Source organism: Papio anubis, chromosome 11 (assembly GCF_008728515.1).
Source record: "Papio anubis isolate 15944 chromosome 11, Panubis1.0, whole genome shotgun sequence".
NCBI classification, from domain to species: domain Eukaryota; kingdom Metazoa; phylum Chordata; class Mammalia; order Primates; family Cercopithecidae; genus Papio; species Papio anubis.
The window spans coordinates 96318679-96346674 of record NC_044986.1 but is presented as its reverse complement, the minus strand read 5'-3'; the positions used below and the strand labels follow the sequence as shown (position 1 = coordinate 96346674).

The 27996-nt window shown below is 45.9% G+C and overlaps 1 protein-coding gene across 4 annotated transcripts in view; it reads right to left on the bottom strand.

Annotated features, from left to right (window-relative positions):
• Window positions 1-595: 595 nt before the first annotated feature.
• Window positions 596-27996, bottom strand: part of JCAD (junctional cadherin 5 associated) — a 103770-nt gene continuing 76369 nt past the window's right edge. For 3 of the 4 annotated variants that reach the window (XM_017962641.3, XM_021943159.2, XM_021943160.2), the window contains exons 3-4: window positions 13981-17735; window positions 596-5712 (exon numbers count right to left, since the gene is read on the bottom strand). In XM_017962641.3, the coding sequence (XP_017818130.2) occupies window positions 5678-5712; window positions 13981-17735 (3790 nt within the window). In that variant the 3' untranslated portion in view covers window positions 596-5677. Of the gene's footprint in view, window positions 5713-9805; window positions 10225-13980; window positions 17736-27996 lie in introns of all 4 variants that reach the window. The other variant, XR_002524217.2, reaches the window with a different exon arrangement.

Genomic DNA, 27996 nt, shown 5'->3' with positions numbered 1-27996 from the left:
AGAGGAAGCCTACACTGGAAAGAAGGACCATGTTTTTAAAAACTCAGAAACAACAGCTTAGAGGTTTATTGGTCTGACGATAGAAACGATTGGAGAGTATGATGTTGCACCGAGTCTCCCTCCCTTCCAGAACTGCCCTACAAGAAGACAGAAGCCTGGAGGGTAAAACCTACAACACTGCCAGGCAAGTATTTTCCCCAGAAGGCACTGCTCTAGCTTCATTTGCCATGCACTCGACACCCACAATGTGCTGGAGGTTCTCTGTATATTGGATTCTGATGTTCTTTTGGTAGGAGAGGCTGGGGAGGACACAGAAGCCAGGGATGTGATATGTACAAGGCCACATGGTTACTGAGAGTCGATATTCACACCCAGTCCCCAAATTAACTCTTGGCCTCGTTCCACAATGTCAGTAAGCCTTGGGGGAGATGTAAACAGGAGCTTTAACTCCCAGGAAATCCCGGTGGAGACCAAAGGTGCTGGAACCCTGTGGGCTACCTGTCCCTGCATTACCCACACCATCTGAGCTGCTGCCCTTTAGGAAGCAGCCTCTAGGGCAGCTCTTGCACCCACAGTAAAAGACAACAGACATAGGTACTTTCATGCAAAATCTTTATTTGGAACATGTATGTTACTGAGCAGGCCAGCCGCCATCCTGAAATAGCAAGGATATTTACATTGTGCAGAGAAATACAAGAGCTTCTTGAAGACATTCATCTGTGCTTTGCCGGCATTTTATCTGTTGCTTTGTCCTGTTTCTCTCTTCCCTGTGCTCATTATTCTTCATGCACCCTCACCTCTCATCACCTTAAGGCATCCTGTACCAGCCTGATCTGGGGGCGGGGACTGCAGCCAGCAATCGGCCATTACCAATTGTGTCTTTCTGGGACCCTTTCTACCTGTCTTAGGTATTAATGGTGCCCAAAGAAAGAATAAACAGATGAAAGTTTCTGTGGTTAGCTGGGCACGGTGGTGCACACCTGTAGTCCCAGCTACTAAGGAGGTTGAGGTGGGGATAGTGCTTGAGCCCAGGAGCTTGAGGCTGCAGTGAGCCATGACTGCATCACTGCACTCCAGGCTGGGCAACAGAGCAAGACCCTGTTTCAAGGGGGGAAAAAAAAAAGTTTCTTTGGGGTTGCAAGGCCTTGTTTTCACCAAATTTTAGAAGTCCCCCCGAGATGTTTCTGCTTAACTTCTTTTACAGGCCTGTGAGGGCTCGAATTTCAGCTGACCCAGGTGGAGAGTACTTCATTGATTTTTATAATCTGGAAATGACTGCTTTTCCCCCTGGCTGGGACATATTGTTTTCATTTCTGTTTGCTGCCATATGCTTCTCAACTTGCACTTGCCTTTGTCTCCTTGCTCCATGACAATGAATGTCTCACATCTCGGCTCTGCTGCAGGGCAGGGGTGAAGGGAGGTGGAAGAAAGAAGAGATGGTCCTTTGGCTTGGTTGTAAGCCCTAGCAGGGCCTGCCTTTCATACGGAAAGGTTCCTCCTCACTTGCTTCAAGGCATGGGGATGAACGGCCAGACAATCTGGACTTGCCTTTGGGTATAAGTTTCAGTCACTAAGCAGAGACCACAGAACAAGGACCTCCCGGTCCTCTGCTGTATTTGTACACACAAGTATCACAGAACCTTTCCAAGGTCAAAGTCAGGAATCTGCAGGAGCCTTGGCTGCCTCCTCACACGGCTGATGAACCAAGGACTGTTTCGACGGGCAGGTTGCTAGCCCACATCAACCTTTTCAAGAGGCCTCAATCTGAATTTATGGTCTTAATGACTCCCTTTTTATTTCTTTCCAACAAAACCTGCAGGCTGGAGGCCATTCTTCCTTTAATGTTATTTTATCATCTCCCCCTTCTTAGTGTGGTGGGTCCCAGAGTGGACCAACCCACACTCCTGGAGAAGGACCTCCCGCCATGCAGATTCTTAAAGGTCACTGGAATGTGTCTCTTAAATCCTGTCCTGAGTAGCAACTCTCCTCCCACAGACAGATGTACAGAATCTGCAGTCAAAAACAAAACAAAACAAAAAATGCAAAAATCCCCCAGGCCTGCAACAGCTTTGGCTTAAGAAACACACTCCCACCCCACATCCCATCTTTTAAGCTTCATCTCCCCTGCACAAATGGGTCTGGTAGAACAATGCTCCCAAACGCTAAACTAATTGCTTCTAAGAACTTACGACATGGGAAATGTTTCCCTAAGCTCAAATACGGATAGAGAGACAATTCTGCTGCACTGGTCCCTTTGCAAGAGATGCTATCCTGACATTTAACTGTGTATTATTTAATCATTTAAAACAAACAATAATAAAAAACTCAGCCAGAACACACAAACATGATCTTTGGGAGTCACAGGATGAAATGGTAGGTGAATGTTATCTTCCATCAGCCCCTTCTGCCTCTGAGTTGGGAAAGTAGTTGTTTCAACTGATCAGCTTCATCCTTTTTCTTCAGAAGCCCTAAACCGAGATGCTGTCAGAGTAAGTCATTTTGCTACTGCAAAAAAAATTATCAGGGTCTGGTTTCAGAGTCATTTGAGTTTTAAAACATAAACTTCCATTAACAATGGCCCTTCACCAACAGTAAAATGGGGCAGCAAAAGTTCTACTTAGAATTTCCACATGAATGAAACCAGCAAGGAACTCTGCTAAGGAAACCAGGATCTCGAAGAACAGATTCATGTTTTAGGGACTTTAAAAGAAGAAATCCAAGCAGTTATGCACATGGACATAATCCTGAAAACCCAATCGGGGCTGGGTGCATTGTCAGTGAGGAGTTTTTCTGTAGTCTGCAGAAACATGAGGTTGAAAGTGATAATATAGATATTTGGTTTTCAGTCATTCAGAAATTTTCTTCAAAGAAAGGCAATTTGAGCTAAATTACCATCATTTATCCCTTCTTTTGCAAATCAAGAAATACTAATCCATTGCGCATGTAATCCCTCATATAATGTTTAGTCCAAATGGTCAAAATTACAACTTTTAATTTTATGAGCTCCAAATTATTAAACACCAACAGTTAACTGTGTGCATGAGAACAACAAAGACAAATACAAAATATAGAAACTTTTTCTTCCAGCCACAAAAAAATAACAAAGTTATGTATGTATGAGAAATAGAAACAACTGAATAATTAGTGTTAAATTCAAGACCTCTGGGAAAGCTGTTGTTGGTTATAGGCTATTATTTACCTTAGAATATGAAAGTTTAAAGGTCAAATTTTCAAGGTAAATGTTTAAAGTTACCTTCCCCCCAAAAAAGATTTACATGTAGGCTTAAGTTTAGAATAGTTAAAGTATAAATGTTGATAATTTCAACTTAATTCAGAATGGTTTCAGAAAGACATAACAATTGAAGATAACAAAACACAAGGGCATTGCATTTTGGTTTGGGAATCACAGAAGGTACAACAGTTTTTCTTCCTCGGGGATCCTTCTCTTTCTCTTGAGGAATGAACTAAAATTCAGTTATTTTGATTCAAAGAGGTATTTAGATGGTATCAACAAAATTTCAGAGGAAGTCAGAACGGAGTTCATATACATGTATGGGTATGTATGCGTACACGTATATGTATACATGTGCACGTACATAAATGTATATACACATATACCTTCTTATGTTTGCATTTAAAGAGGGAAGTAAGACCCCACAAAGACCTCCAGGCGCCTCAGCCCTCATTTGGTACTACCAGGTGACTTGAATGATTCACCAGCGACAACAGTGTCTGAACTCTTCCCCACTCAATTTCTCCTGGGAAGAGGAACTTTTTGTTTCCTCCGCATACTGCTGCTGTGAAAGCTGGAGTGCACTCTAACTTTTCGTAAGAGCTGAATTCTGGACTGCAGATAAGTGTTTTGAAAAGATTTGGAAAGATTTTTTGGGGCGACTTAGATTCTGTTTTGTTTGTTACAGTCCAAATACATAAAGTTGTTATGAAATAAAATCATACGGTGCAGATGAGAACAGGCCGGGAGAGCCAGGCCAGCCGTTTTAGGGCCAAAGGACAGATCACCCAACGGTTCACATTTTAGGAATTTGAAATGTCTAAAAATAGATAAGGTGGTTTCTCTAAAAGAAAATAAAATGAAAGAGAAGGGGAAAAAAATAAAAGGGAAAAGGAGGACAGGGGTAAGGAAGGAGGGTAAGAGGTAGTAAGGGAGGGAGGGAGGGAGGGAGGGAGGAAGGAAGGAAGGAAGGTAGGCAGGGAGGGAGGGAGGGAGGGAAAGGCAGTGATTTAGGGAATGTTAGCTATGAAGAATACCTTACTTAGAAAGAAGGAAAAAATGCATAAACTTTGTGCAGGTTAATGCAGTATTAAACACAGTAGAATACATAGGCCTCATAATACTTTTGTAATGTCATATATATAACGTCCCCAAGCACTTTCTAAAAATATGCAGAGACTAATTCAAGATCATTCTAGATAAAAATACATATTTCTTTAAAGGGGTGGCATGGCGGGGTGGGGAGAAAAGTATGGTTTCAGGGCAGATCCCCACACACATACAAAGATAAAACTATGTTTTTTGGTAATTCTAGTTGATATGGCAGCAAAAATTGTCATAACAATGTTGGCTGGTTTTGAGAGGGTTATTTTCAAATATAACCTGATAGCTACATTTGTACAAAAATCTTTGTGAAAAGTTTATTTTATTAACCCTGTGATATGTCTATATTGACATTTTCTAAGATAAAATAAAAGTAGCAGAGCTGTCAATGGGTAAGGGACAGAGCTTTAAAGCAAAAGTGAACCCTCTTTGGGTTCCTCTCACACAAAGGGATACAGACTCTTAAATAAAATAATACTTCCTTAAAAATCTGCCGCCTAACAATTGTTTACATCATAGAAAAATAGCATTTTCGTAAAAAGAAATAGTCACTTTGTTAAAATGGTCTATTTTAAACCAGCAATTATTTTTCATATAAAGAATTTCTAAATACCCATACAGAAAATAAAAATAGATAATACTGAGTGCAAAGCAGACAATGGCATGTTTGCAACTGATCAAAATATTTCACTGCCAGATAAATAATACCCTTAGTATATTACAGTACAAGTTTTAATTTTTCAGGAACTTAGAAGATATTGCTTTTATTCTCTGTTGGCAAGTTACTTATAAGTAAAGTTACTTCCAGCAGCAGAAGGTCAAATTGATTAGAAATGGATCATACCTATTGATTCACATTTCCCCTAAACTGGAAGTGCTGAAACACCAGGCAACAGCCTGTGTCCCAAACTCCTTCACAAGAGCATGTACTGCAGGCCATGGAGACACAGAGGGGAGCACACCATTCACAGGCCTTTCCAAAGCGTTTGCTGGATCTTCCATGTTGAAATCTTCACCCAGAACGAGAGCAACACCAACTATTTACCAGCTTGGTCAAATCTGTCATGAGGGAGGGTTTCTGTGAAAACTCCTTCCTAATTATAGGCATTAAATCTTCATGCTATAAAAACAGATGGTTTCAACGGACGATCGCTTTATCGCCACAAAGCAATTCTGAGAGGATGGCAAGTTTCCTAGTGGCAGTGGTAAAGAATGTTATCAGGATGCTAAAAACCCAGCAGCTTCCAGCTTCTACATGGGGAAGTGGGCTGACAGACTAAATCTCTCAGCTCCTTGAGAATACTCAATTAGCAACGGAATGCAAGCTCCGCCAGCATTTCCTCACACCCTCTCCACTCTGCTAGGGTCATAGGAATCTGTAAAAAAAGAAAAGAAAAGAAAATCAGCGGTATATTCAACTGCTCTATTTTCTGTTTAATCCTTAGACCACAAATTTGTCTAGGGAACAAAAGCTACAAATGTATAAAGGTTAATTTTTGGACATTTTAACAATAATGTTTTCACTAAGGAGTAAAAAAATATTTGTCAAAAAGGCCTGTTTTCAAGGAATGTGCATAGTCATTACCCAAACACAGATGGGAAAATATGAACTGCTTAATACTTCGGCGGCTCCTTCCTGTTCACCGTGGAACATACGTCACTTTAAACGCAATGTTTCCAAACTGGCAGTGATGTGTTTGGCTGATATTAAGGTAGACATCTTATCTGGCTGATACTAAGGTAGAAGTCTTATCTTTCTTTCTTCTTCTTTTTTTTTTTTTTTTGGTAAATTACAGCTCAAAAGAAAGCTTGCTTTAGAATATGCATCTTTGTGATCAAACGCTGTCGCTTGAAGGCGTGAGGATCCTCAAATCCTGAATGCCTAGCTGGCAAAGAGAGGCTTTCTGTCTCTCATCACCACTGACCAGTAGGCAGCCCCAGGGCTGGATGCTCACCTGTCAGTGGAAGGCTTCCAGAGCCTTCTAACACAGGTGTGTACGAGTCTGGGCCCTCACACTGATCCATTCTACTGCCGGCAATGGAAAAATCCCAATCTGTGCCCAGATGACCTGGATTTCTAAAACGGGACACCATACAAAAGAGCAATCATCCTAAACTGCCACTACTGCTGCTGCTGGGCGCTGCCAAGTCCCACAACCTCCAATTCACAGATGTCTGTCTGGAATCCAGACAAACCTAAGGCTCATGCGTGCGCCTCCTGTGGTAAGATTTTCCTGCCATAGCAGCTCAAAGGCTTCTTAATTTTTAAAGAAAAAATGTTTAAGCAATCTGGAAGGAGTACAGCCATTATGGAAACATTATGGAAGTCCTCAAAAAAAATTAAAAATAGAACTACCGTATGATCCAGCAATCCCATGACTGGGTATGTATCCAAAGGAAAGGACATCAGTATGGAAGAGATATCTGCACTACAGCATTATTTACAATAGCCAAGTTCACTGCAGCATTATTTACAATGGGCAAGATAGGAAACTACCTAATCGTCGAGGTTTTCATCACTGGATGTATGGATAAAGAAATTGTATAGCTGGGTACGGTGGCTCACGCCTGTAATCCCAGCACTTTGGGAGGCTGAGACAGGCAGATAACCTGAGGTTGGGAGTTCGAGACCAGCCTGACCAACATGCAGAAACCCCATCTCTACTAAAAATACAAAAAATTAGCCGGGCATGGTGGCGCATGCCTGTAATCCCCGCTACTCAGGAGGCTGAGGCAAGAGAATTGCTTGAATCCAGGAGGCGGAGGTTGCTGTGAGCCGAGATCGTGCCATTGCACTCCAGCCTGGGCAACAAGAGCGAAACTCCGTCTCAAAAAAAAAAAAAAAAAAAAAAAAAGAAGAAGAAAAGAAAAAGAAATTGTATATACACACACAATGGGATACTATTCAGCCCTAAAAGATAGGCAAATCCTGCCATTTTACAACAACATGGATGAAACTTAAGGCCATTATGGTAAGTCAAAAAAGCCAGACACAGAAAGACAAATACTGAATGATCTCACCTATATGTGGAATCTTTTTTTTTTTTATTTTTTAAAAAAGCTGAAATTACAGTAACAGAGATTAGAAGGGTGGTTGCCCAGGGGCTGGGGTAAAGGAAAAGGGGAAATACTGGCCAAAGGCTACAAACCCTAAGCGATAAGATGAGTAAGTACTGGAGACTGAGTGCATAGGGTGGTGACTTTAGTTACTAATGCCATCATGTACACTTGGAATTTGCTAACAGAGTACATCTCCAATGTTCTCAACACACTTGAAAAACTGGTAACTATGAGAGGAGATGACTATGTTAACTGCCTTGACTGGGGTACTCATTTCACAATCTATAGATGAATCAAGACACCGTGTTCTATACCTTAAATATATGCAATTTTTGTCAATCATGCCTCAATAAAGCTAGGGAAAAAAGAAAAAGGAAAAAAAAAACAGCAAGGCTCAGCATGGTCAAAAAAGGTGTTTCACATTAAAAAAAAAAAAAAAAAAAAAAGGAAATCTGGAAGTATCTGAAAAGTTAGAAAAACAATCTTTTGGCCAAACGAGGTGGCTCACGCCTGTAATCCCAACACCTTGGGAGGCTGCAACAGGTGAATCACCTGAGGTTGTGTTGGAGACCAGCCTGGCCGACATGGCGAAACCCCATCTCTACTAAAATACTAAATATACAAAAATTAGCCAGGTGTGGTGGTACATGCCTGTAGTTCCAGCTATTCGGGAGGCTGAGGCACGAGAATCACTTGAACCTGGGAGGTGGAGGTGGCAGTGAGCTGAGATCGCACCACTGCACTCCAGCTTGGGCAACAGGGTGAGACTCAGTCTCAAAAAAAAAAAAAAAAAAGAAAAACGAAAAACAATCTTTTCTGAAATCCATCTGGACAACGTGCATTAAAAAGGCCATAGACATTCCAATTTCTCCAGCAGCAAAGCGTCTTACACATCCTCCTCACTCCTTTACAACCTGGCTGAGACAGACGTGCGATACGACAGGTCTCATGACTGTGATGACTGATACAACCTGGCTGAGACAGACGTGCCATACGACAGGTATCACAACTGTGATGACTGATACAACCTGGCTGAGTCAGACGTGCCATATGACAGGTATCACGACTGTGATGACTGATACAACCTGGCTGAGACAGACATGCGATACGACAGGTCTCATGACTGTGATGACTGAGACAGCGTTCAGAGTACTTTCAGCCCTACATTACTAACCAGATGGGACAGTCTCTGCATTTAGGAAAAGAAGTTTGCGCCTGCTCAAACATCATCAGCTGCACGCAGGGGTAATCTGGCTAAAAGGAAGGGGAGTTCACATAAGTTCTTCCTGACTGTTGATGCTTAACAACATCCGTGAGACAATATAAGACATTAATAGCTGGGTGCTTCATTTCTGTGCTCAATCAGCCTCAGAGTGCTCACATTCTGAGAGGGTCTGCCTGTGAGCAAAGTTGTCTTTTTCTCCATTGAGAATAAGGTGTGCGGTCACAAAATTATGAGAATGTGTGGAAGTCACACTTCCGGCTAGTGGGAGCATCTGTTATTAAGATGCTTAGTTTCTTCCCGGCTAAGCCTCACATTACATAACACTAGGCACTGAACAGGCCATGCCATGTCTGTCTGTACCACCCCACCCAACACACACACCCTTCAAGACCCTTATTATCTGTGCTGTGTTGTACCCACCATCAAGCGTCTTTAGATTACAGATGGTCATTTCAGCTCACATCTTTTTCGTGGTCTTCTGTGCCAGGCACCCTAGAGACACCTCCACAGGACACACCTGCTGCCCACAGTCCCCTGGGCTCTTTCTTCAGCTCATGGACTGTCCAGGTCCAATAAAATTATAATGTGGGCCACAAAACATTATTTTTTAGAGACAGGGTCTCACTCTGTCACCCGGGTTAGAGTGCAGGGGCACGATCACAGCTTACTGCAGCCTCAAACTCCTGAACTCAAGCGATCCTCCTGCCTCAGCCTCCCTAGCAGTTGGGACTACAGACATGCACTACCATGCCTAATTTTGTTTTTCATGTTGTGTAGAGATGGGGATCTCGCTAGGTTGCCCAGGCTGGTTTTGGGCTCAAATGATCCTCCCACCTCTGCCTCCCAAAGTACTGGGATTACAATCACGAACCGCCACACCCAACCATCATTATTTTAAATTTTCTAGTAGCTATGTTAAAACAAATAAAAGTAAACAGGTAAAATTAATTTAAATACTATATTTCACCAAATATATTCAAAATATCGTTTCAATATGTAACCAATATAAAAATGATTGAGACATTTTAGATTCTTTTTTTGCACTAAATCTTTGGAATCTGGCATGTATCTTACACTTACAGCACATCTCAATTTGCATGAGCCATATTTCAAGTGCCCAGTAGCTGTATGTGACGAGGGGCGACGATATTGGACAGCACAGGTCTAGAGGGTAGGGTGGTTACCTGGAGAATTTAGAATCCTGTTTCCTGTGGGTTCCATTTCAGCTGAGGACAACTCACTGAAGACTGCCCTGGTGGGCATTTCACATATTAATGCCCTCGGAGAGGTGCTAATGTCCAGCCTTCTCATGGCGTGATCTGGCATCATGAAGCCTTCCCCGATTTCTCTCATTTCGGGCCTCACACAGATATCTCTTCTCATTCTTCCCCTGGACTCATATTAACAGGGCTTGCAACAGAGGATGACGGAACCAGGAGGTTCTGTGTACGATCAATGCCTGGGATGACACTTCCGAATTGGAGCATCAGTCATCCAGCAAAGATGGGAGTCTGTGACCCGAATTGGTTTTGGGCTGCTGATTTCTTAGCCAGAGGCATGAAAGACCACTAAAGACATGTGAGCTGAAACGATCAACTTTAACCTAAAATAAAGACACTTGATGATACGACAGGCATGACACAAGGGTGTGTGTGTAGGATGGGGTGGTGCGAATAGACATGGCATGGCCTTGTGTTACAGTTCCAGAACAGATGCTTGAATTTAAGTGGGCTACAAATTTAGGAGCAATGAAGCAGTTCTAGCATGCTGGGGTCATGGGGGCAGCAGTGGGGTGGGGAAAAGATGAGGATTCTTATGTTTAAAATGATTAAATACATCAAAAGGAAAGCAAAGTCCAAGCGCTTATCAGTGACATAACAACAAGGCTTTACTGTAACTTGTGAAGCAACAGTGAGTGGAAAAGTGGACATATGTCAAAAGTATTACTACCTCCATCATATGACCTCAGCTGTTCTCAAAACGAGTGGTTTTGAATATTGAGGCCTGGTGACCATCACATGAAAGGCCCATACAGGGCCACCTGAGCAAAACAAATGTGAGAAATCGTCCCTAACGGTGCTCTCCCCTCCAATTATGGTCATGCACCACAGAACAACGTTTTGGTCAATGACAGGCCACATAGATGACAGTGGTCCCATGAGACAATAATGAAGTCGAAACATTCCTATCATCTAGTGATGTCATATCATAGTGCAATCAATTTCTAAACAAATGTGGTATAGCCTAAGTGTACAGGGTTTATAAAGTCTACAGCAGAGTAGAGGAGCTCTCTGGGCCTTCACATTCGGTTACCACTCACTCACTGACTTGCCCAGAGCAACTTCCAGTTCTGCAAGCTCCATGTATGGTGAGTGCCCTATAAAAGTGGTCCTTTCTTTTTTTAATATTTTATACCATATTTTTACTGTGCATTTTTTTTTGAGATGGAGTTTCACTCTTGTTGCTGAGGCTGGAGTGCAATGGTGCAATCTCAGCTCACTGTAACCTCTGCCTTGCGGGTTTAAGCAATTCTCCTGCCTCAGCCTCCCAAGTAATTGGGATTACAGGTGACTGCCACTACACCTGGCTAACTTTTGTGTTTTTAGTTAGAAACGGGTTTTCAACACGTTGGCCACGCCAGTCTCGAACTCCTGACCTCAAGTGATCCACCCGCCTCGGCCTCCCAAAATGCTGGGATTATAGGCATGAGCCACCACGCTTGGCCTGTACCTTTTCTTTAGATACGTTTAGATACACAAATGCTTACCATTGCGTTAAAATTGCCTGCAGTATTTTACACAGTAACAGGCTGTACAGGTTTGCAGCATGGGACCAATAGGCTCTACCACGAAGACTAGGTGTTTAGTAGATTCTACCATCTAGGTTTGTGGAAGTGCACTCTCTATGGCGTTCACACAATGACGAAACTACTAATGATGCGTTTCTCAGACTGCAGCCCCATTAAGCGACACATGACTGTATTTGAAAATGCCCGAGGCAGCTGTCAACACGAGTAGCTCTCTAGCTGCAGATTTTTGGCCATTTTATTGTGTATTAGCAAATGCATCAGATGGAGAAGAGAAAAAAATAATTAAATGTTCTGCTTGTTAGTAGCGATGGTTAAAAAAAAAACCAAAAAGGTCATGAGGGAGGTGTTGTTAATAACTGTAAAATGAAAGTCTGCATTACCTGGGTGTTTTTAGATACCTACTGGACCTTCTCATGCTAAACAGTCAAGCTAAAAATGAGGGAGTGCTTTTCTGCACTGGCAATTTTGTGTTATCAAATACTCCCTGGACTGGGCACCATAACTGAGGCAGGAGGATTGCCTGAGGCCAAGAATTCAAGACCAGCCTGAGCAATGTAGCAAGACCTCATCTCTACAAATAACTAAAAAAACAGCTGAGTGTGATGGTGCATGCCTGTAGTCCCAGCTACTTGGGAGGCTGAGGCAGGACAATCGCTTGAGCCTAGGAGTTCAAGGCTACAGCGAGCTACGATCATGCCACGGCACTCCAGCGTGGGCAACAAATTGAGACTCTATCTCAAAACAATCAAAAACCTCCCTGAAATAGGTGTCCATGAACTGAGACATAGAAATATTTACGAACTGGTATTTTATTATAACAGGATTTATTTGTCTTATTTTAAACTCCTTACAATTTTCAGGAAGATGTAGAACTGAGAAAATCATCCTGATTTTATAGATGAAGAAATTTGCTTTAGAAGTCTATGACAAGTTTTAACTAGCCTTAAAGTCTAGTGGGCAGATGTTTTGAGGAGGAAGGGGGACTGCAGAGGAATTACACTGAAGGCTACAATAAATCCCGACAGCTCAAAAAATGGGCAGGTAACTCTTTTCCACCATAATGGCAAAGCCTTCACATTCTCAGTATTCTCTACCACTGCAAAGCCCCAACTTGTCCAACGAGAGGATCCAAGGAGCCCCGACGAAGGATTATTTCAATCATGTATTTTGCATAGGGAGCAGAGGAGCAACACTGGCTAACACCCCTAAGAATCCCACCGTATTTGGGGGAAACTTGAGAGTGCCCATGTACATTTTTTTGTTCAACAGAAATCTCTGACTACTTCCAACTGAAACAATGGCTCTTTTCTATCTGCTTCAATATTCTTGGGTTTCAAAACAGAAAATAGAAAGGGGTAGGAGGAGCGGAACCACCTGTTGAAGACTGGGTAGGAAGAGGGAAGGGCCCGGCTCAGGAGAGAGCATTCCTCTAACTCAACTCGTGGTGGGGGGCCAAGTTTTCTTTTTCCCTTATTGTAAAAAGGCTTGGACTGGGCCAGGCTCAGTGGCTTACACCATAATCCTGGCACTTTGGGAGGCCAAGGAGGGCAGATTACCTGAGGTCAGGAGTTCAAGACCAGCTTGGCCAATATGGCGAAACCCTGTCTCTACTAAAAATACAAAAATAAACTGGGCATGGTGACACACGCCTGTAGTCCCAGCTACTCGGGAGGCTGAGGTAGGAGAATCGCTTGCACCCAGGAGGCTGAGGTTGCAGTGAGCCAAGATCGTGCCACTGCATTCCAGCCTGGGCAACAGAGTGAGACTCTGTCTCAAAAAGAAAAAAAAGGGAAGGGCAGACAAGAGGAGGAGAGGGGAAGGGAAGGGAAGGGGAAGGGGAAGGGGAAGGGGAAGGGGAAGGGGAAGGGTAGGGGAGGCGGAAGGGGGAGGGGAGGAGGAGAGGAGGGGAGGAGACGGGGGAGAAGAGGGGAAGGGGGAGGGGAGGGAAAGGGAGGGAAGGGGAAAGGAGAGGTGGGGAGGGGAAGGGGAGGAGAAGGGGAGGGAAGGGGAGGGGAGGGGGAGCAGGCTTGGACTAAATGACAGAAGGTCCCATCCAGTCCATGGCTTATGATGTGGATCTTTTGACATTTATCTCAACTCTTCTTCTGATCACCTGAGCTCAAGAGTTTGAGACTAGCCTGAGTAACATAGTGGGATCTCGTCTCTACAAAAAAGTTAAAAAATTAGCTGGAAATGGTGGCGCACGCTTGTGGCCCCAGCTACTCGGGAGACTGAGGAGGGAGGATCGCATGAGGCCGGGAAGCAGCAGAGGTTGCAGTGAGCAGAGATTGCACAACTGCACTCCAGCCAGGCGACAAAGTGAGATGCTATCTCAAAAAAATAAAATAAATATGCTGCGAGATCTTGAAGTTTAAAGATGGCTTCTGGATAATTCTTCGAAAATGAGGAATCTTTTGATAGAACAATTCCCAGGGTCAACTTGATCTTTTCTGAATATGCAGATTTACATTATCCACCAACCTGGTATTGTGCACTGACTAAAAACTCCAAATGCATACCGAGCACCTGCCTGCCTGCCTGATTCCTCACCTGGGCACCAGAAGTCTTGATCCACGCTCTTCTCCTTTTGTGCTGCCGGATGCTCCTTCTCTTCCCTGGAGATGCTGCCCTTGGAGACGGAGAGTGAGTGGCCCACTCTCTGAGCCCGGTCCCCACTGCCAGGAGACACAAGGCCTCCCGGGAGCCCAGCCTGGCCCCTCGTGGTGGCCTTCAATTCCTCGGCCTCCTCCTGGGAGTCGGCATTCCTGAAGCTCAGGAATCTCATCCGTGACACTGAGCTCACCTCTTTCATTCTCATCAGGCGGTCAGGGTCTGCTCTCCTAGGCGGGGAGGCCAGTTTCTCTTGTAAACTTTCAATCACTTTGGAAGGGCTTCTGAGTCTCTTTTCTGAGCCTGCCACACTTGGGGTTCTTTCTACAAAATGGAACAAAGTGGACCTGAAGGGTGGTTTTGTCTCCACATCCTTTCGTTCGAAGAACTTGGACTCCAAGGGGCTGGGCTCAGGCTCAGGGATGGGGTCTGTGCTGGTGACAACCCCGTCCACATCTGAGTGCTCGAAAGCCTGAGGAGCCCGCCTGGCACTGTCCCTGTCCCCTACAAAGAGAGGGCTCTTGGTCCAGCCACACTTCCTCCTGCCATAAAAGGCATCAGTGGACACCCTGGGGACATCTGCCGGTGCTGGGCGAGATGGCAACTCTTCCTGGGGGGACTCTGGGGTGTAGGCACTTGCATCGGGCTCAGCAGGCTGGTTCTGTGCCACTCTCTGGGTGCCCGGCAGGAGGGACTCCACTGCCACCTCAATGCCCAGGATCCTTGCAGCCCTGGCTTGCAAGGACTCACCTGGGGGGATTTCTATTGTGCTCGCTTCACCCAAAGACCCCTCTAGCTCGCTGGCACCCTGCTCTTGCCCAGGGGTGAGCCCCACAGACCGTAAGTCTGGAGCTGAGAGCCCTCGGTTCTTGTTAGACAGGGACAGCGGGAGCCCTGTGCTCCTCTCTCCACCACTGTCACCCTTCCGAGGGACCGCTTCACTTGGTTTCACAGAGCTGAAAGCACTGGTGATTTTCTGACTTTCCTGGGGCTCCCTAGGTTCAGCTGGATAGGATGGGGGCAGTGGTTTTGCATCACTTGATCTTGACATTCTCATCACAGGAAATGGGCTACCTGCCAGCTCGTCCATTCCATTGCTAACCTCCAGGTGTCTCTTCTCTGCACTCATGCTTCCATCTGCTGACCACAAAGGTGCACCGCCACTGTCTTCCATGCAAAAGCGGCCTGGGGATGGAGGCCAGGCACGTGGGTGGCCAGGCTGCAGCTCCTCACTCCAGCTCTCAGACTTACTCTTACCTCTTCCCGACCTGCACACAGGGCTCTCCGGCACCCACACCCTCGGCTGTGGCTCAACCCTCATTTCCAGGCTGTTTCTGCGGAAGCCCACATCTTCCTGTCTGCAGTGAGCACGGTTCTCCTGCTGCGGCTCTGCCTCACTTTCCTCACTGCTGCTACTGCTGCTGCTACTGCTGCTTTCTTCCTCTTCCTGGAGCTCCTTGTTAAAACTTTCTAACTGACTGATCAAATCCCAGGGACGACGGCTGACTGGTTTCAGGAGAAACTGCCCAAAGAGTTGTTTACTGTTGCACGGGCCTGTGGGCTCCCCCTTCACCACCTCCCGCTTAGGCCCAGGGTGGGCTCCAAGCCCGTGGACATCCACGCAGGGCTGACTTCGGCCTGCTTTTGGCATCGGTGCCTGATCTACGGACAAGGAAGTCCTTGAGAAAGCACTGTTGCTGGATGGGCTGAGGGACCTGTGGCCTTTCAGGTTACGGGCACTTGGCCTCTGTTTGTGATCGCCAGAAGGGAATGCTGTGTGCGCCTGAGCTTCGGAGGCAGCAGGGTCTGAACGTTTTGGACTCAAAGCTGCACAACTCGGCCCTCCTGGCTTTGCACCAGGGAGCAGCTGTGAACTTTGGGGTTCCTCGGAGAAACTGGTTTGTGTTTGCTGATCTCTGTACCGGTGCCCTGGCCAAGAGCCAGAATGCTTGAGTTCTCTGTGCTTTGTAAGGTGGATGAAACTGAGGTCATTTGTTTGTCTGTCTTCTTCTGGTTCCCCTAGATCTTGTTTTTGGAACTCCGTTCTCCCACCCATGCTTCCTGTGAGGGCCTGCAACTCCAGGTCGGTGGAAGACATGCTCAGCAGACTCTGTTCTTGCAGAGCCGGGCTCTTATCAGACCCATTCTTTTGATCAGCACTGGGCTTTAAGTCATTGTTGTCCATATCTCTATCTGGCAGATGTGATTCTGATTTCACTGGGATAGAAACCAAACAAAATATAGTCTCATTCATTTTTGTCTTTGAACTTTTCTTGGTCCGAGTCCCAGTTTGGAACTTTTTGAGCTTGGTTTGAGTTTCGCAGGTGCTCTCGCCCTGTGAGTATGGGGAGGAAACTTGTCTCCCAGTGTGCCCGTGCTGGCTGCCTCTCACATCAGGCCACTGTCCCCTTGCCACACAGCGGCCTCTCTGGTCAGGGAGGCCGCTGTTTTCCCCATCCCCGGGAGGCTGGCCCCACAGCCACCGGGGGCTGGGACTGGCCAAGACCGGGCCTCTCTGATCCCCTGACAGGGTTATTAAGCTCTGTGGATTCCAAATGGCACCATCAGGCTGCATTCCTCCATGAGCCGGCTCTTGGGCAGTGACAGGACTGGAGTTATATGATTTATCGTCAAGCTTTATGTCTTCACAGAAACCCTGGGGCTGAGCTAGTTTAAAATGTCGTAACCGTGGATCATCAAAGGGAATGTACTGAACGAAGCCGTCGTAGGCAGTGACGGGTCGGGGGTGTGCAGGGAGCCCCTGAGGCGAGCGGGCACTCGCACCATACTCATTCCCAGTTCCAGGGGGGCCCGAAGGAGGCTGACCGCTGGCCCCAGCCTTCTCGGTCGGAGACTGCTGTTGACTGTGATCGCCACACACATTTATGGGCGTTGTGTCTTCCAGGTAGGGGTTTGGGATGTTCTGTGGGGGCGATCTGTATGAGGGCGGAGGCACGTACACTGGAGGTTCCAATCCAGGGTCAGACAGGCAGAGCTCATGCCTGGGGACATAGGCGTCCATCTGCTGGCTGTCCTGAGAGTCACTGCTGTCCGCTCCTCCCCTAGACTGCTGGTGCGAGCTGTAAGATGGGGGCTTGAGGGGCCTCCCAAACTTAGGCCGGGGAAATGGGGCTGAGCAGCCACCCTTCTCAGAATTCCTCGTGGAGTCCAAATTCGGTGTGCAAGTGGGAGGATACGGTGGCATTTTAGGTGAATGTCTTTCATTGAATGGAATGGGAATTTCGGTGCAACTCAGACTCTCGGGGGAAAGAACTCTAGGCAGTGAGCGGGATTTCCCTTTGTTTTGAGAATTCAACACATGTTCTCCTTGAATGAATGGGTACAGGTCTTGAAACAGTCTCTCCCCATCCCCATCAGACATCTGCCTCCCTAATTTCCTTGGTTGGTTCCAGCTTTCCAGGCTGACATTCTGCCACTTGGCAGGACCCGACATTCTCAATTCTTCTTCCCAAACTGGCTTCTTCATCACATGCTCTGACCTTCCTCCAACTTCCCATGGACCCTCCCTCATGTGGACAGGCAGGCTGTGGGCTTGGGCCATTCCTCTGGCCTCCAGGTTTTCATGCTCCCTCGGCTTCTGGCTCCTGGCTTCTTGCCGTCCTCTTCTCCGGTAGGCTTGGTCATTACCAGTCGGGGGATGAGAGGACCGTGCTGAGGTGGGTTGATTATAAAACCTACAAAACAAAGAGTCACAGACGTTAGGCACAGAAGAAACATGTCTTCATCTGCTTCTGTGACTGGCATTCAAAGTCAAACTCAGGTCAGCAACTTGGAAAACTTGGTTCCCAGCCACAGTACTTGCCAGCTTGAAAGAAAACATATCCCATTAATTATGGTTGGAAGACAGCCACATGTTTTGGCATCAAGGGCCAAGAAGGGGCAGCAGTGGGCAGCCCACAAGAATACAGGGATGTTGGGCATACTCCAGAGATGTCAAGGTCCTTATAAACATTAAAATGTTCGGTGGGAGGCTGGGCACCATGGTGCATGCCTGTAATCCCAACATTTTGGGAGGCCAAGGTGGGAGAATCTCTTGAGGCCAGGAGTTCGAGACCAGCCTGTGCAACATAGTAAGACCCTGTCTCTACACAAAATTTAAAAATCAGCCAGGTATGGTAGTGCCCACCTATCTCAGCAACTCCAGAGGATGAGGTAGAAGAATTGCTTGAGCCCAGGAGTTGGAGACTGTAGTGAGCTGTGATGGCATCACTGCACTCCAGCCTGGGCAACAGTGAGACCCCGCCTCATAAGAAGACCGAAAAAATGCCCAAGGGAATGAGGGTTAACCATACAGCAGCATTTTTCAAGGTGTGGTCTTGGACCACTTGCAGCATATTCCTGGCTCAGTCCAGACATTCTGTGCAATCTCTGGGAGGGAATCTGGGAACCTGCTTTTAAAAACACTGCTTTTTAGCAGGGGTTCTGAAACTTTAGTGAGAATCAGAATCACTGAGTCCTGGAATTGCTAACACACAGATTGCTGGGTCCCATCCCCAGCTTCCCATCTGGAGAGGGGCTGGAGAGGGGCTCTATAATCTACAAGTTCCCAGGTGATGCTGATGCTGCTGGTCCCAGGGCCTTACTTTGAGAACCATCATTGCTGGTGGTTGTTCACTCTGACTGCACATTAGAATCCAGGAGGACTTCAAAAATCCAGATGCCAGGCTGTATCCTAGACACATTACATTACAATCTGAAGACGTGTGGGTGGTAAATGCAGGGGGAGGCAACCAGGCATCCGAGATTCTCCAAGTGTCCCCAGGGATTCCCAGTGTGCAGCCAAGACTAAGAAAGATGTCTCTAGCAGAGTCCCCTCATCTCTCTGATGGTAAGCATCACCCAGTGGGCTTGTAAAGTATACACATTACCAAGTCTCTCCCTCTGAAAGTTCAGACTTGGTAGGTCTGGGTTAGGGCCCAGGCATTTGTATTTATATTTTTATTTATATATTTATTTTTGAGACAGGGTCTTACTCTATCACCCAGGCTGGGTGCAATGGTGTAATCATGGCTCACTGCAGCCTCAAACTCCTGGGCTCAAGCAATCCTTCCACTTCAGCCTCCCAAGTAGCTGGGACTGACTACAGGTACTTCACCATGCCTTGCTAATTTTTAAGATGTTTTTGTAGACATGGGGTTTTGCTGTGCTGTCCAGTCTGGCCTTGATCTCCTGGCCTCAAGAAATCCTCCCACCTCAGCCTCCTCATGCGTTGGGATTACAGACATGAAGCACCATGCCTGGTCCATCTGTTTGTTTGTTTTTTGTTTTGTTTGGTTTTTTTGAGACTGAGTCTCGCTCTTTCGCCCAGGCTAGAGTGCAGTGGCACAATCTCAGCTCACTGCAACCTCCACCTCCTGGGTGCAAGCAATTCTTGTGCCTCAGCCTCCCGAGTAGCTGGGATTACAGGCGCCTGCCACCACACCCGGCTAATTTTTGTATTTTTAGTAGAGACGAGTTTTCACCATGTTGGCCAGGCTGGTCTCCAACTCCTGACCTCAAGTCTTCTGCCCACCTCGGCCTCCCAAAGTGCTGGGATTACAGGAGTGAGCCACTGCGCCCGGCCCCATCTGTATTTTTAACAAGCACTTCAGAAGATTCTTATCCTAAATTTTGGGAAACACTGCTAGGGCTCACATTGAGATTGACTAGAGGAAGAGGGGAGCCCTGTTCATGGGTTGAAACTCTCTGCAAGGCAGGAAATGGTAGTATCAAATGCAGGGTGTTGTCACTACCGGGCCACACATTAGGATTTCCTTGTGAGCCTTTAAAAAATACCAGTGCTCAGGGCCCGTCTCCAAATATTTGGATTTAATTGGTCTAATGAGAAGCCAGTATATTTCAAAATCTCCCAACTGACTCTAGCATGCCTGGAGAGTTCAGAATCACAGTTCTAACGCAACCAAAGGAAAGTATCTGAAGAACATCATGTGCAGAAATATTAAGCTACTACCCATGAATGATCAGAGACTAGGGCCATATAATAGGGAAAAACCATTAACTGGAGGGAAGTTCAGGGGACTCAATAGTTTTGATTAACCATGGGCTGGGCTGACACTGAAAAATGTTTCAAGTGTAAGATAGCTGTTTGCTTTTTAAATGATTACAGTAATGGATTCATTGTTGAAAATGAATGTTGGAAGAATATAAAAAAGTACAAAAAGCAAAAATTGCTTATACTCTTTCTACTCAGAGATGGTTACTTTGATACGTATCTTCTCGCCTGTGTGCGTGAGGATGTGAATTTTTGAACAGCCTGAGTATTCTCTACTAGGTATCTGGTATTATGTGAACATTTCAACATTTCCTGACACTTGTAGCACAAACAACAACAGCCACTTACACAGCGATTGCTGTGTGCTAGGTCCATGCCACATGCTTTCTGCCTACTCATTTAAGCTTCACCAACATCCTTCTGAGGTAGGTCATTACCATTTTACAGAGGAGGAAAATGAGGCACAAGTGTTCAGTAACTTGCTTAGTCCTAACATTTACTGGGCACTCAATGCATGGTGCTAAGCATGCCAAGTAAATTATTTCATTTCAACGTTATAATTACCACTATTTCCCACTTTTACAGATAAGAAAACTGAGGCATAGGTAGGTTAAATGATTTCCCCAAGTTGCACAGCTTGCAAGGATTTGGGAAAGAGTTCTAAGCCAAGAAATGGGAACCTAAAGCGCTCAATTAACCCCACGTTTTACTTCTTCCAGTGTCATGTAAACCCCCTCAGATGCTTAATGTTCGTGGATGAGTTGTATTCCCTCACACACACGGGATTTACTTAACCCTTCACCAGTGTTGGACATTGATATGGATTCTATTCTAAAACACTTTGAGACACACCACTGTTCACAAACACGGGATGCAGATCTCAGATCATTTAGAGTAAGTCCTTAGAAAAGAAGTGAGTAGATCATGGGGTGTTGTGTGACACATATTGTCAAAATGACCTTAGATAAACTATCCAATTTATAGGCCCTCCTGTCGTGCAGAGGACAGCCGGTCTTCTTGAACCTTTTCATCCCCAGTTATTACAACTATTTTTCCCCATAACTTCTCACTACTTTAATTTGCATTTCTTTGATTACTAGTGAGGTTAATTTCTTTCTCCCCATGTGCTTAGGTGTTGTTATACATTTTGTGGTTTCAAATGATTCCGGTGACACAGTCTGCTTTTCAGCTGGTGGCACAGCAAGTGAACACAACATGAAACCGGGAGGTGCAAGGCCACCAGTTCTATGCAGCAACAGTGCATGAAGCCGGGGAACAGTCCCTGCTGGGGACTGGGCTGCAGGAGAGCCCTTCCAATCACAGAAGCAGAAGGCTGTGGGCAGGAGCCCTGGTAAAAACTTCTATTTTTATTGCTACTATTCTTATTTTGGAATTACCTCTTTGCCTTAAAAGGTAAAGATAGACCCTCAAACTCTATCCAACGCCGGGTGCAGTGGCTCATGCCTGTAATCCCAGCACTCTGGGAGGCTGAGGTGGGTGGATCACCTGAGGTCAGAAGTTCGAGACCAGCCTGGCCAACATAGTGAAACCTCATCTCTACTAAAAATATAAAAATCAGCCGGGTGTGGTGGTGGGCGCCTGTAATCCTAGCTACCAGCTACCCAGGAGGCTGAGGTGGGAGAATCGCTTGAACCTAGGAGGCGGAGGTTGCAGTGAGCTGAGACCATGCCACTGCACTCCAGCCTAGGCGACAGAGCAAGACTGTACCTCAAAAATAATAATAATAACAATAATAATAATTCTGTATCTGCTTCTACCCCCTGATAACTTGTTAGGCAGCCACTTACAGCAAAGCTTAATTATGGGCTGGAAAACCAGAAAATACCCAAAATCAATCTGAGGTAAGGCATTTGCCACTGAACAGCCTCAATGCTTCTGTGTTAACAACCTGTACATGGTATAAGCTATCTTAACACCGGGCACAGTAGTAGGAGGTCATTTTCTTTTGTTGTCATTGAAATTATGTTTTGAGCATTTGAGTTTTGAGTGCTGAGAAGGGGGCTTCCTGGTCAGGTTCTATGCAGATTATTCATTTTGAAAGCCATCGCCACTGGCCCCCCTCGACATCCCTTTCCTCCCTGTCTCCCCACTTTAGCTGAGCCAGGCTTGTAGCTCCAGAAGCCGCAGAGTCTGCCCTTGGGGACTCCCGTGTGACCGCCCATCAGTAGCCTGAGAAATGCTGTAGAACATGAGCCACTGAAAAGTCTTCAGCACCTACTGTCTCTAGGCTCTCAGACTCCATAGAAAATCCAAGGTCAAGACTTAACAACTACCATGTAAGAAGGCATTACAATTGTTACACCCCACTGCGAAGGGCTAAAAGAAATCATTAGGAAGTATGTGGTTGGTGCTTTGCACCAGAAACAATCTACCCTCTCACCTCTGTCTGCTCTTAGGCTGATGGTGAGTGGGCTTTTATTAAGCACCGTTCTCATTCCTGACAGTCCTGTGAGGGCTTTCCTGGATTGCCTGACTTTAGGGAGGAAATGATACCATGTGGCTTTGATGCATTTTCTCAATTGATATTCGGGTTTCACAGTGTGCTTAGAGAAGGGGCTAAAATCCTGAGGTGCTACTTGTGCAAGTACACGCCACGAGCATAATCGGAAGACAGATAAAAAATGACAGAAATAGGACAAGAATACAAACAGCCCGTCACTTCCTACAGAGGGAGCGTGGTTGGTTTTCTTCTCCACCCAAAAATGTTACATTATCACTTTAACTTTGTCAAAACTGCCACATATAACAAACCAAAATAACTAAGAATTTTGGGTTAAACTTCCTTCTGTTTGCACAAGGTGCCAAAATTCCAATTTAATAAAAACCCAGGTCATCTGGGAAATTTTAAATTATCCACTTTACAACACAGTCCACATATCATAGAAAACTATAAACCATTTAATTAATAAACATCTATTTTGTACCTAGCAAGGGCCAGGCTCTGACAGGTGCAAGCGCACTCGCCATGGGAATTGCTCTGGTAGATTTCTCCTTCAGACAAGTTAGCAAGAATGGCTCGTCTAGTAGCTTCGCTATAGGACGCCCATTACCAGTTAAAATGTACACTGCTGCATATGATTTCAAAGCCAAAAATATATTTTCTGATACGTTGAAGGAAATGAGATCAAATTTTTCTTTTTAGAAAAATGAAACTAATTATCTTACATTTTAAAAGACATTAACAATGGCACTTTTAAGAAAACATGCTGAACACATTAACACAGGGTGGGAAAAAGATAAGGAAAGCAAAGTGGAATGTGATCGCCCAGACAAATTGTGTCCACGAGTTCAATGGGACAAGCAGGGTCTTTACACAGAATTCCCGGGCGAACAGGACGGAGGTGAAACAGAAGTTACGCTTGCCAACAGCCCCATCTCTCATCTCAGGAGAGACGAGGCCAACGAAACAACTGCTAGCAACTGCTTGGGAAATATCTGAAATATGAGCATGTGGAAAACAACATGTTTAACGGAAAATGAGCAAATCTACTCACTGCATATGCAGCAGCTAATTATGAGAAAAATTAGGAGACAGTTCTGTTCGTTCACACGACTCCTTCTCAACCACAATGGGAAATGATACCCTTCTTTTAAAAAGTGAAAGTCTCCTTAGAATGGCAACATTTGCGCCAGGCACAGTGGCTCACGCCTGTAATCCCAGCACTCTGGGAGGCTGAGGCGGGCGGATCACCTGAGGTCAGCAGTTCGAGAGCAGCCTGACCAACATGGTGAATGAAACCCTGTCTCTACTAAAAATACAAAAAATTAGTCAGGCGCGGTAGCAGGCGCCTGTAATCCCAGCTACTTGGGAGACTGAGGCAGAAGAATGGCTTGAACCCAGGAGGTAGAGGTTGCAGTGAGCTGAGATCGTGCCACTGCACTCCAGCCTGGGCAGTAGAGAGCAAGACTCCGTCTCAAACAAAAAAAAAGAAAAGAAAAAAATAGCAACATTTGGAATGCCTGTAACCATTGGCTTACATTCTCCATCTTCTCAGTGGCCTCCAAGGTCCTCATGAGCCGCACTGACTTGTTATCGCTGGGGCAGCTACAGCCTGGCACTGGGCCTGATACCCAGCAGCACGGGATAGATGTGTGGATTAACTTAAAAAATCAGCTAGAGGCTTGCTGCCCGCCTGATGAACTGGGGGTTCTGTGGGAAGTGAGACAGACAGTTACCCTTCCCCGCTGCATGAACAAAATCCTGAGCCTTGTCCTCCCGTGGGGGCCCTCAAAGTCCAGTCAGCTGTGCTTTGCTGTGGTCATTGGGGTGGGGCTGGGGAGGCCCCACTAAAGCCATGCCTTTATCCAGCGATCCCTTCCTGGTTCCCAAATCTGCAGTCTAGCAGATGCCTACTGCTTTCTATTGCTTTCCAACCCTAGTGTCATGTTCTGGACCAGTGGATGGTCATGGCATGTTGGCCTAGCCTGTTCCTTCAAAACCCACTCCCCTTCCACAGGCATCTGTATCTAGCCATTGGTATCTAGATGCAGAAACTGAGCACCAAGGCTGTAGGTCTCACTGAAAGAGCCAGGAGCAGCGTTCTCTTCTGGTTGGCAGAAGGGGCTTTGGGCATCTCTTTAGAGTGGCTCATATTCACCAACCCCAGTGTCAGGTGCCTAACATGCTTCTGTGATGGCCTCAGCCATGTTCCATTCCAGAATTTGCTCTGAAAGCTCTCTGCGTCTGGAAGCCTGCAATTTCATTTTTCGGCATGCCTTGGTCTATTCAGTACCACCCAGCGCAAACGTCCCTCTGACACAGGGTAACGAATGAGCTAATTTTGGAAAGGGGAAATCTGGGGTCCAGAGAAGATGAAGACTGAAGTATAGAGGTTAGCATAAAATTAAAGGTCAGTCAGAAAAGAGAAAACTGCTCTGAAAATATAATGGATAAATATCAGTCTTCAGCAAAGTTCAATTTGAACAAGAATTGTAGGTTGCACTGGCAGAATTGTAACTAGAAAATCCACAAATGCCCAGTCGGACTGCTAATGCGTTGTCAGGCCTGCTTTTTATGATGTCACAATGAATGACTCCAGATGACAGACGGTGCAGATTCAGTTAAAACATAAAGTACCTGGCAGACTATTTCCGGAGGTTACAGTTTTGTTATTTAAAAAAAAAAAACACACACACACACACACAAAAATAATGGGTCTGGAAGAGGAAGCATGATAAATTTGAGGACTTAGAAGTGATGCTAAATTTGGACATTTGAAGAAGGGGCACAGGAAAGCAATTCAAAGGCACTTGAGTTATCAACGTGCACAGAGGAAATTAAGTAGGAGGCATTTTGGAAAGGCACCCACTGATAGCGACCTGGATGGAAGCCCTTGAAGTCACAGTTCCTCCACAGCACGGGCTTTGAACTCCTGTGCTTGGATCTGGCTTCCACAAAGATGAGCTCAGAATGGAAAAATTAAAAAAAAAAAAAAAAAAAAAAAAGAAGTTGGAAGCCATCACCACTACAGTGCCAACCTGGCCAGCCACAAGACCATAATATTTTTTAAACTCTGATGGCTAGAAATGGACACAAATTGCTCTTCTGTGGTTGCCAGCAGGTTTCTGAATCATCTTTGGGTTAGGGCTTCAGCAGACTTTTGATTTTGCAAGGTCTAGTCAAGAACTTTTATACACGCAAGTAAGTCGGAGACCACGGTCCACGGGCCCCGCCCCTGGGACTGGGGTTTGGGTGGTTGCTTCCTTTGCATAAATTAGTAAATTCACAGCTGGTGCTGATGTGAAGGATGGAGCCAGCTTGGAAACTGTCGTGGTAATTCTAGTAGTATATCTTTTTAATGCACGTAACAAAATCAGGGGCTGGGAGATCGCTCATGGAAGGGGACGCCTCGTTGATGTGGACCACTGACCAACCTACAGGTAGAGGAGACAAAGAGAGACCCGGCATGGAGGTTCACGCCTGTAATCCCAGCACTTTGAGGGGCTGAGGTAGGAGGATCGCTTGAGCCCAGGAGTTAGAAACCAGCCTGGGAAATATAAGGAGACCCTGTCTCTACAAAAAAATTTAAAAAGAAAAATTAGCTAGATGTGATGGTGAGTGCCTGTAGTCCTAGCTACTCAAGATGAGGTGAGAGGATTGCTTGAGCCTGGGAGGTCAAGGCTACAGTGAGCTGAGATGGCACCACTGCACTCCAGCCTGGGTGACAGAGAGAGACCCTGTCTCAAAAAAAAGAAAAGAAAAGAAAAGAAAAAAAAGAAAAAAAGAAAAGAGAAAGAGAGAAGAAAAGAGAGAAGAGAGAAGCAGGATGGAGCAAAGGGATGCAAATGAAGGAAGAAGGGCATAGGTCCACGTGGAAGAAGGAAAACAATACCCTGGAGAAAAGGTAGGTGGAGCTGGTGAGGGTTCCTGGGGCAGCCGCCAGCTGTGTGCAGTAACACGTCCCTGACGAAGGTGCTAGAACCTCTCACTGTAAGTCAGGGCATCTCTGAACAACATCCTTCCTGCAACTGCACTTCTGAGGGAAAAAAGCTGGGTCACAAACCCCTAACCTCTGACTCACGCCAGCTATTCAAATGAGCCCACTCCTTTTACTGATTAACATGGCAAGGACACACTGGCGCCTTCTAATCAATGCAAAGGCAAGAAGCCACACTGGGTGGCCCTTAGTCAGCGGCAGACTCCCTACAGGGCCATACGCTGACGCTCCTCCCACGCTAGGGTCCCACTGATAGAGGACTCTGTCCCTCCACATCAATGATCACCCTGGGAGCATCCCAGGGCCTACTGGAAGCCACCCCTGAGGGTGTCTTCACAGGCAGGGACAGGAAGCACTAGAGATATGGTTCCCCACCAGAGTGACTAGGAGAAGTCCCGGTGACTGCACGCAGCGCAGACACTGTTCCCTCCCACAACGTGAGGCCCTTCCCACCTGATGGCTGGGTAGCCGGACTGGCCTCGGCTTCTGATGCCTCATCTGTACTGCAGGGACAGAAGCCTTCCTTTTGAGTTTTCTGGGAGGGATGAAATGACATAATACCTTCAAACTGTTATTCATCACTTTCTTGTGGATTCCCTAACTTGAGGAAGAAAAGGTACAGATGGAGAAAAGCAGGCTGAGAAGACAATGTCTGTGGCTCAGCCTTGGGGAGCCCGATGAACCTCCGGTTGACACCCAAAGACAGCTGCCTGGGGTCAATGGAATAGTCCAGGCTTAGGGTACCTGCAGAGGGGTGGTTTCTGGCTTCTCACCACACCATCAGGGAGCAGTGTTGGAACATTGCCAGCAGAGTGTGAGCAGCTGCCCTGGGCACTGGAGGGGCAGTGTGGGTTTAAAGGCCAATACCACGGCTGTCCAGCGGAACACTCTCGGCAGCGTCCTTAACTGCCCCTGCCTCTGATGTCTCATCTGTACTGCAGAGACGGACTAAGCCTTCTTTTTTGTATTCTGGGAGAAATTAAATGAGATGATACATTCAGAGTGTTTAGCACAGTGCCTGACACGTAAGAAGCCCTTGTTTCATTTAGTATTAACTCAATTAAAATACATTCTCAATGGAGCAACTTATCTTGAAGCTCTGTTTGCTTGATCTCCTGGGGAAGGGGGTGCGGGTGGCACACAGGAAAGGGTGAAGAACCAAGTGTCTGTCTGAAGGTGATGATTATTTCAGATTGGCATTGTCTTTGTCTAAGTTGTAATCAACAGGCCTTCACAATGCCAGGAAAGAGTGACAGAGCCGACTGTCATCACGAGACGCTGTTCCCCCTCGGGATGGCTGGTCTCTGACGAAGAAGCTACACCCATTTCCACAATATGGATGTAGAACAAACCAGTATTTCATTTATTAAAACAAGGCAGGAAGAGAAGCTCTAATCCATTCTCTCTCATGCGTATCTAATAGGTAAGGCAGATTATTTCAGTATTTTCACATTTTCTCTTTAATAAGGGCATGTCAGATTTTTA